Source organism: Lissotriton vulgaris, unplaced genomic scaffold (genome assembly GCF_964263255.1).
Source record: "Lissotriton vulgaris unplaced genomic scaffold, aLisVul1.2 SCAFFOLD_1896, whole genome shotgun sequence".
Taxonomy (NCBI): domain Eukaryota; kingdom Metazoa; phylum Chordata; class Amphibia; order Caudata; family Salamandridae; genus Lissotriton; species Lissotriton vulgaris.
The window spans coordinates 62,954-72,901 of NW_028251231.1; the positions used below are offsets into that span (position 1 = coordinate 62,954).

General features: G+C 44.7%; 1 protein-coding gene across 1 annotated transcript; it reads left to right on the forward strand.

Annotated features, from left to right (window-relative positions):
- The first annotated feature begins 1,286 nt into the window (after nucleotides 1-1,286).
- Nucleotides 1,287-8,921, forward strand: LOC147662971 (uncharacterized). The gene is made up of 4 exons (XM_086950742.1): nucleotides 1,287-1,338; nucleotides 5,541-5,648; nucleotides 6,871-6,996; nucleotides 8,509-8,921. The coding sequence occupies exons 1-4, from the start codon at nucleotides 1,287-1,289 to the stop codon at nucleotides 8,919-8,921; spliced, it is 699 nt and encodes a 232-aa protein (XP_086806868.1).
- Nucleotides 8,922-9,948: the final 1,027 nt, after the last annotated feature.

Here is a 9,948-nt window from a genome sequence, read left to right on the forward strand (position 1 = left end):
GTTTTACTCCTGTATATGTTGGAATCTTTTTTGTTAGAAAATCACCGGTGCCGAGCCTAACTTGCACCCATGTCTCGCTGTGTAGGAGAATTAATTGGTTTAAAAGCACCGGGGGAATGTTCAACTTGTGTAGTTTTTCCCACAAAAGATTTCTGTCCACGTGGTCAAAAGCCGAGCTATAGTCAATATAGCACAAGTAGAGTGGGTGGTTCGCTTCTTGGGCCGCATCAATTAATAAACAAAGAGCTAAGATATTAGAGGTAGTTCCCATACCTTTGCAGAAACCTGTTTGGTTGTACGGGATTGCTGAAACTTCGGTTGCCCAGGATGGCAGTTCCTCTAGAAGCAGACCTGCGAAATATTTAGCTTCATTATCGAGCAGAGCCACTAGCCGATAATTTTTTGGGTCGCTTTGGTCACCCTTTTTAAAGATGGGGGAAATAATGGCTCCCCTCCATGATGACGGGATTGATGATGTCTGCAAAATCTTGACAAACATTGGTCTGAGGGCAGCTGCCCAATAGTCGGGGTCTTGCTTAAATAAAATGGGGGGGATCCCGTTTGGTCCCGGGGCCCCCTCACGCCTTCCCTTTGATATTCGATAACAGATCGAGGCGCACTTAATTTCAATTGTCTGGTCTTGCTGCCGGGGCTCGTAATGGTCACAGCTGAGTGTTAAACGTTCCTCGGTGTCTTTTATGAATTTGGACGTTCCTTGGGTGTTAGTGTCAGTACCCTTGAAGTGAGTGCTAAGAAATATTATCCAATCATCTTCAGGGACGAAGGAATTAATGCCTTGATTCCTCCCCGAAGACAAATTGTTGATTTTTCTCCAGAATTGAGCGCTGTTGTTTGATTTGGCGTCATATAGGAGTTTTGCCCACAGATACTCTTCAGATTCTCGCTTAAGCCGCCAAACCAGCCTCCCGCGATCACGCTTTAACAACCTCAGTTCGTCCTTGGCAACAGGGTCTGTCCTTACCCTTCGTAACTTTTGGCCGATGAGAGTTTTTAGATGTTTTAGATGAACATTATTTGTAAAAGCGTGATTGGGATACCCCGTCGGATTGACAGACTTTTCCCCTCCGTAACGCTGGTTTTTCCTCAGTGTTTTTCCCATGTTTTTGCGTAGTGTTTCTGTAAATTTCTCCCAGCTGGCAATTAGATCTGTTGTTTCATTTTGGGCTTCACCAAGTGCTTGCTTTGCATAGAGCAGGAGGCCCGTGGGGTCATCTGTTCTGCACTTTAGTCGCCTATCGTTTGCTGTATAAACTAGCTCATGCCCAATGGCGCATGCTGGGGTTGAAATTGCAGAAGCCTCTAAAGTCACTTCTTGTGGTAAGTGGTCACTGTAATCAAGTAAACCGATATGGAAGTCAGTTGTCACTTGAAACAATTACCAGAGAGGAAGGTGAAGTCAATTGTTGAACTGGTTGTTGTACTGTGGAATGTTGCTGCTTGGGGACAATCCCCTGGGAATCTCCCATTAAGCGCTCGTAGACCAAGTTCTTCAAGAGTTACTAAAAGTCGCTGTGCTGCTTTAGTCTTTCTTCCCCCTGATGTCTTGAGAGTAAAGTTCCGATGCAAATGGATCCTCAATGGTGCTGACTTTGGTGGTCGATTTATTAAGCATGTTAATAGCTTTATAAGCTCTTCTTTCAGTTGCAGGGCTCCTTGCTTCTTACCTCGGGGATGTAGGTAAAGGTTAATTAAAATTAACTCCTCCATCTTTCCCTGGTCTCGAATGGAGATTCGTGATACTTGCATTGCGTTGGGAGAGTCTAGATTGTATGGTAGCGGGACTACGGTACGTGTTCTTTTTAACGAACAATTAGTGACGGGGCCCCCTTTTTTGTGGCCAAATCTTGCAGACTGGGTTGGAGGGATGAAATGCAGGGTAAATCCTGGAAGTGGTGGGGGAGAGTCTGACCAAGTTTCTTGCAAGGCTATGATGTCGAAGCTTTGCAAGTAGAGGTTTAGATCCGAGTCCATAAGCTTATCCCCAATGCCGTTGATGTTCCAGGAGCAGACTTTGAAGTTTTTAAGAGAATTCACAATTTCAGACTTGTTATGTCAATGTTTTTCCGGCTTATTATTTATAGTCCTGGATAACCATGACCAGTCTGAATTAGTTCGCTCATTCCCGGCGTATTGCCTTCTTACGCCTGGTCCTTTTGGTTCTGAACTGGCCGGGGAGTTGCTGCGAGCCCCTCGCAGTACAGAGAGCGAGTGGTGGTCCTGATTGGCCTGATTTTGTGCGTTCCGGTGTACAAAGTCACTGCCAAGGGATCTGGGTATCTAGGTTTTACAAATGGGCAAAGTATTATGCCCCAGCTATTAAGTTTTGCTTGTTCGTTGAGCACGTGCTCAGCCACCTCTGTTGAGGCCCATACAGTTTTAGTGACCTCCACCCCCGGGTGTACCGGTGAGACTGTGAATTCGACTGAGTTGAGATCCTTGGTGGATATGTTTGTTTTGTGGTGTCTGTGTATAGAAAGGAAGTTGAAACGCTCCGGGTTTTCTGAAGTGAGTGAATGACTGACTCGTCGTGTTTGATTTGTGGTTGTCTGCCTGCATCAGCTATCCCTTTGCAAGCAGCATGACATTTTGTGAAACTTGAGCTGCAATGGCCATTGGGTGGCCAAGTAAGCACTTGGTCATCGTTCCCAGATGGCTGTTGTGATTGCAATTCTGGATTGTGCTTTTCATTCTAGATGGCTTTACTTGCTGGCAGCCTGATTGTCACTGACAGCAAGATTGTGCTGAGGTAAATGAATTCATGCATGCCTTTTTCGTGTTGAAATTAGTATTGACCTACATAGATCAACATGGCCTCTATGCACAATTTACAGTTAGAAAAGTGCTTTCCGTGTTTGAAGCACTGAATCTAAACGGTATTGCATTGGCACTGGAGGGTGATGCTAGGCTGAAATAGTTTATTAAGCAAACACAAGGAGATGATGGACATAACACTGAAACTTTTCAGACACTCACCCCCAGTTACACATCTGAGTTCAATCCATCACTTCACCACCCCAGTTCAGACCCAGCTATATGCAAATAAGTTTTGACCCTGTACCTCATGGGAACAGTCCAGCCCAAAGTGCCAAGCCAGGTCTTCTCTGGATCAGAAACAAGCAGCCTGGGACTGGTTTCGGGGTAACTCCCCTCATCAGCCAGGTTATCTTGATTCTAGTAGCAAAGTGAGCAAGGGATCCGCATCTGGGCATTTTATTTGAAGAGTTTTATATAGCGCTGGCTAGACCCGGAGGTATAAGAGCGCTTTACATGAGAAACTGTTGTACAAAGTTACATAAGTTACCATAGCGTATAATAAAACAGAACGAGTCACTTGGAGTGTAGAGGGTGGGTGGGGGAGGGAGTTTGAGACAGGGTGCAGAAGTAAAACAGTAAGTATGGGCGAAATTAGCGAATTTGCGGTCTGCGAATTCGCGTGAAATCGAATTCCTTGCAGCACAACGACCGCAAAGTTGCCCATTCGGTCGTACATGGGTGCGGCGATCTTGTGCGCGTTGCGTATTTCCGTTTCCTGGCGCTATTGGCAATCTCGCATTGTATGCGGCGCGCTATTATGAGTTTGCGTGTGTTTTTGCGTACTTGCGGGGGAAATATCGCGCGAACTTACCCACGCGGTCCTCAATTTGGCGCGGCCATCTTGTTTTTCATTCATTGCTATGGTTCTGGGCATGCTTTTTTTATCCAGCTTCAATCTTTGACATCCTTTGTTTGTTTGAAGTTTTTTTTTGATATTTTTTACTTATTATCTATCCCTCTATTTTTCTAGATCTATATTTTGTGTTTTCTTCTACTTTTGGTTACTTTAAAATGACTTTTTTTACCTCTTCTTTTATTTACTTCTTCCTTATTCTCTTTCCTATTTATTATTTCCATTCCTGTCCAGGACCATGGCAAAGGGAGTCGGGAAGGAGAAGGGGAAGGGTCCCGCACCCAGTACCAGGCTCCCATGCGGGCGATTGGGGGTGAGCAAGTCATAGCCTGGGAGATCTTTAGCGCGGAGGAGGTGGGCGCACTGATTTTTTATGTCCAGCGCCGCCTCCCCAAGACCATCGCAGCAGGCGGCAGGATCGCTGGTGGGTACGGGCTCCGGGAGCGTGGGCAGCTGTGGGGGAAGGTGTGCCGGGCCATGTATCGGCAGTCTTCGGTCCAGCACACCTACAGCCAGGCCGCGCACCGGTGGTCTGATATCCTGGTGGTCTGATATCCTGGACCGTGAACACGACCTGCTCGACCTGCTAGGCGTCGAGATCCCTGGGCTTGGTGAGTAGTAGTAGCTATTTAATCACTACTCTGTTTTCTCCTGCTCTATGGTATCATATTACAAATGTTTGTTTTTTCTGAAGAGCAATAATACTGCTGAATACATTGTTGGTAAATTATGTTTCAAAATCTTCTGTGATTGCATTGCAGGTGCACTGCTCGCCTGCTCGGTAGCGGTGCTACTATGCTTACTTGTTTTCGATTTTGTGCTCATTTTATTGGCCTGAGTGATTATGTATAAGTGTACTTTACAGAACTGCGTAATGCTAGACACTAAGGGGCAGATTTACAATTACTGGCACATCCCTGCAAATTAGCAGGGATGCCCCAGTAATTGTGCGCCATGACTCCACCACCCATGGTGCACCGCATTTACAATGCGGTGCACCATGGGGCAAAAACAACACAGATGCGTCACACATCTGTGCCGCAAAGGCGGCGCATTGCTGGAGTTGCGTCGCAAGCACGACGCAGCTCCAGCAGTGCTCTGGGATGCCCTATTTCCCCAATGCTGCGTCAAGCCGTACGTCTGCTTCAAGCAGGCACAGGGTTTTGACGCAGCATTGGCCTAAAACTGACTGAGTGAAATCTTGTAGATTTCACTCAGCCACATTTAGGAGGCGTTCCTGCGCAGGAACGCCCTCCCTTGTGCCGGACCGCTCCCTGATTGAGCAGGGCTTTACAACGTGATGCAGCTCCCAGATGCGTCACAATGTTAATATACCCCGCACTATGGCGCCTCTTTTGCACTGCCGCTGCATCACAAAAGTCATGCAACGATGGAGCAAAAGAGCCGCAAGGGGCTTGTAAATCTGCCCCTAGAGACACAAGTCCAGTCCTTCCTTTGTACTCCTGCCACTAAGAAGAGACAGTGGTGGTGGATTGATAGTTTGAGTATATTATGACTGGTTATTTAGTAGGAAACTTTTTAGTGTTCAACTTCTCACTGGTCTGCAATCACGATGGACTGTGTCTGTCACTTCACGTGCTGCGGAGTGCAGCCTGCCAGTCCTAGTCGAACCTTTTTTTAGTTGGTTTAGTGAGTTACATAACTTTCCAAGTAGACGGTCCGCGAATCCAGCATTACTAATATCCTAGTAGACCACATCAGATAGGTCAATACATTTAGTGCAATTGTTGTCTATTTCCCCGAAATAATTTGTTATTGTTTTTTTTTAAATGTTTGATTTGGTTGACAACAATCATCCATGTTTGTGTCTTTCTTTCATGTTGTACATCAGCAACCCCCAGGGGCAAGGAGACACAGGAGGAGGTAGCGGCGCCGGCGGAGAAGGGACAAGATCAGGAAGGCCAGGATTGGTCCGGCGAGGGCTCCTCTGCTGGCACCAGTAAGTTTTCCTGTTAATATTAATAATTATACTTCCCTATCTTTTACAGCACCTATTTTTTCCTAATGTTCCTCATTTGTTTTTTTCTAAATCGTCTTTGATCTTCTTGTAGACTGTTTCTAAATTCTTATCCTGCCTCTACTATGACTCCCTGTGGTACTACTAGATTATTATTAGTCTGTCTGTTTAGCTAACTAAGCTTGCACAGTTGGCAAAAGGTGTTAAACAAAACTCCGATTCTATTCAGCAATAGCTCTATGCACTGAGTGCAGTCCTCTGGGTTGTCCATAATGTCTTTGGAAGTCTTCTAAATGTTTATGCTTTGACAATTCCCAACACTAAAATGTCAATGGCCTCCAAGAAAGAATAAGATACTAGTTTACTTTTTGATTGGATAGGAGGACAATCCATACTACTACTGTTGCAGGGACTATTCTGCACAAACAGAACTATGGACACAAAATAGTGCATTGTTTATCAATTATAATAGGCGCAGTTAGACTTTCCACATACCTCCGTCATAACAGAATTTAAACCCCCAATCCCCTTACTGACTAGCTAGTGTGTCAGAGTCATTTAGCTCCCGAATTCATCGATGATTGATCCCCAATGATCATACAACCAAGGACATAAGACTACGGAGTCGGAGTCCCAATCTCTCAGAGCCACGGACTCATGCTTGCAAATTGCAAACCCTTTCGCTCATGCACTCATGAACAAAAACCACAGAGTCTATGTAAGTTTTAAAGCTTTATTAAAAGTAAAAATATTCATTAAAATCAAGTTCAGCATACAACATAAACGGTGGATTGAAAATTGAAAAGTGCTTAGTGATTTCACACATTAATTGTGGGCGAGCCCTCACCAGGTTGGAACTTCAAGTCTTCTTTGTGGTGCTGAATCGTTGCTGACTCCGTCCAAGTGATGATGATCTGATCTTGCTCTTGTTCTTACAAAGGAAGCTTCTGTCTGTTATGAGAAAAATGGTGCATGTTAAAAAGCAAGCATTCATCAGTTGTTCCAAAAAGTGTAGCAAGACATGTTACGGCTAAGCATAACTAAAAAACACCCTTCCCTGAAAAAATGGCAATTTGTAGTTTAAACTAGAGAGTCACAAATTATTAAATTTGTTAATGTAGTCGTAGTAACATTTTTTCATTCCTAGACAAAATACTAGGAAGTGGTGTATAGGGCATCTAAGAATCTGAAATGTATTTTCTAGGCGGAACATCGGCACAGCCATCCACCGGTGCCGGGGCCAGCGCGGAGGTGGGCACTCCTGGGGCGGAGGCAGTGCAACAGCCAGCGGGAACTGCTGTGGGGGATGCCACGGTAGTGGCGGGCAGTGGCAAGCTATTATATTCCTTACTTATTGAGATTGCAGACTGCAGAGTGTGCTCTCTGCACATGTGTATATGTTGTACAGTACAAGTATACTTTACTGTTAAGAAGACTTACAAATTTAGAACTACGTTTTTATCAACCAGGTAGTAGCCTCCTCTAAATTGACTTCCACCTAGCTGTGAAAATTTTATTGAGAAGCCAAGTCAGATCAGAGATGAACTTGATGGATGGGATGAACGAAAAGGGAAAGAATAGTGTAAGTAAGTGTGGAAGGACGAGCGAGTTAAAAAGTAATGATGACTGGCAAAGAGTGATACGTGTTTTTGAATGCTGCCCGAATTGGCTGGGAATATGATGCATGGCCGGTTGAAGGATGAAGCAAGGATGGATGGAAAGAGAAAGGGAAGAGGACTGCCTGGGTGGGTCAAACAGAAACTATATGTGTGCGCAATATATCCTTTGCTTCAAATTCAAATACAAGTCAAGCACGGATGCATGGCTTGTGGTTTCCAAAATAAAAGAAAATTTTGTTTTTCCGTGAGAAAAACTAAGGTTTGTCCAGTTGAGACATTAAGAAGAATGATTGACATTTACTTTGAATGGATGGATGCCTGGATCATGGTACTATCTGACTCATAGATAGCATATGTGTATGTAGACAGAGTAGACGGTCACTGGATGAAGTAAGTGTTACTTTGAAGAGCATGTAATACCGCACCCGCACGTCCGTTCCAGTGTAGCAAAGGCAAGGAAAAGAAGTTGCAATTTTTCCGAATATTACCATGAATAGTAGCAGTAGTTTGTATTGCAAGCACAGCATATATCCGGCGATTACGGGGGTCACTCACTACCTCTGTTAATAATTTTAGTACAACTCTGTCATTCATGTGTGGCCTATTAGTGTTCACGAAAATAAAAAACAAAGCACCTAAAGTCATCCCATATGTAAGGAAATATCCTGTGAAGGGATAGATAATCAAATCATTTATCTTCTTCATTTTCCTTTTCTAGTAGTCATTGGCACTGTAGGGTGAAAGTTAAATTAATTAAGTAGTAGCCCTTGTAACAGAGTATTCTCAGTGCCACCCGTAATAGAAAAGTAAGAGCTTCACTACCTGCATGTACTGGGCTGGTACAGTAATGCAAGTCTGTGTCATCATGGCTTGCGTCTGTTTTTCTCGGGTGCAAGTTGACTGTGCTGGCATTATGCCGGCTTCCAGAAGATTACGTACCAATTTCGCTAAACAAGAGAGAAGAAGAAGAATAAGACTGGTGTACTGTCATAGTCGACTCTAATGTAGTGAGTCCATGTAGTGCTCGTAGAATTGATTCCTGAAACTCCCACTAATGTTAGAGCAGAGGCTGATGAAGTGGGAGGTTAGATAGATACAGGCCACAAATGTTATGTACTGTGCTTGCAAATTGCTAGTTCTACTGTGACACAACTTTCTGCTGAATTATTTTGTGTTAATCTTGAAGAGCATTGGTTACAGCATGTATTTCTTTCTTCATATAGATGCTCCTTCCAAACTGACACGGAAGGAGCTGGCTAGACGGGACCGGCAAAGGAAGCTGGAGGCGATTGTCGCAGAATATCGGCGGCTGGTGGCCCAGAAGAAGGAGGACACACAGTCGCAGTCCACCATAACATCCACTGCGACAGCTGCATCCTCCTCTGCGCTCCCTGGGTCAGCCAGTCAGCACAAGCCTCCAGCGGTACGGAGCCGTGGTACCGCAGCCTCCCACCACCGTCAAGCAGCCAAAAAATCAGCTGCCCCCCACAACAGGTGCAAGGCCCGCATCTACCGCCTAACCCTCAGGTTGTCCAACCTTGAGCAGGAGATAAAAAGAATGAAAAGCCTGCTCAAGAAGAACTTCCGTGGGGAGCAACGGGCCCACCTGGCCAAAGGACACCGCCGGCGGCAGTAGAGGAGGAGAGTCTGTCCCTTGCCCCTTTTAAAAGACTTTTGGGGGGGTGGGAATTGGGAGTTGGGTTTTTTCTTGGACTTTGGGGACTTTTTCATGGACATTCTTTGGGGTTAGAGAGCGGGGTGGGTCGGGTCTTGCGGGATAGTTTATTTTTGTTATGGATTTAAATAATTATTTACTTTCAACTTAAACATTGCATACGCGTTTTTACTGTTTTGAGGGGGGGCGAGGGGTAACTGTTCGTTTGTTTTCCTGAAACTTAACTTGCTGCTTGATTCAAATTGTCTAAGTAATCGTCCAAATGTTTACAAAAGTAAGTGCCACTCACAGAGTTAGTGAATTCAATTGTCCTACTACTTTAGTAGAACTACCGTCAGTCTCTCCTCCCTCCTCCTACTCCATTATTCTTCCTCCCCCCAAACGCTTATCTTACCTGTGATTCATGTTTGAGAATAGGCCTTGGGCTAGGCACAGGGCTGGTTGCATGGCAATTGGCGATGAAGGTTGGCAATCCTGGGCGGATGAAATGGTATTGTTGTGGTGGTAGTGGTGGTACAAAGTGGCAGTAGCAGCATTTGAAAAAATAAAATAAAACCTTGAGTGGCCTGAGTGGATCATTACAACAGTACGATAGATGGCATAGTACACAAGAACAGTGCCATAATTTAGCCTAACAAATGCTAAAGTTACCAAAGTATACTAGTTGCGTGGAGTTTGGCTTTGGCTACTACAAGAAATAGTACTGAAGGTGAAGGGCACAGCAGAGTAATCATTCGCTACATGTAGGAGAAGGATGTTTTCTGTTGCTTTGACCTTATCCTCCCCAGCAAGTGTGCGGAATTATTGTTGTATTTACTCACACCTCAATAAAAACGACACAGCCCGGGGGAAGAGGGTTAGGGTTTGAAACTTGAATGGGAATGGGGTGTGTGGGGAAAGTTTTATGGAGAGAGGAAAAAAAACACAGCATGGACAAACAACAAATGAAGATAAACAAATCTTTGGATACAAAGCTATCCATAAATCT

Coding starts and splice junctions, on each gene's coding strand:
- LOC147662971 (XM_086950742.1), top strand. CDS start 1,287: ATGGCGCATGCTGGGGTTGAAATTGCAGAAGCCTCTAAAGTCACTTCT. Junction 1,339..5,540: donor CTCTAAAGTCACTTCTTGTG/GTAAGTGGTCAC, acceptor GTTGTACATCAG/CAACCCCCAGGGGCAAGGAG. Junction 6,997..8,508: donor CACGGTAGTGGCGGGCAGTG/GCAAGCTATTAT, acceptor TTCTTCATATAG/ATGCTCCTTCCAAACTGACA.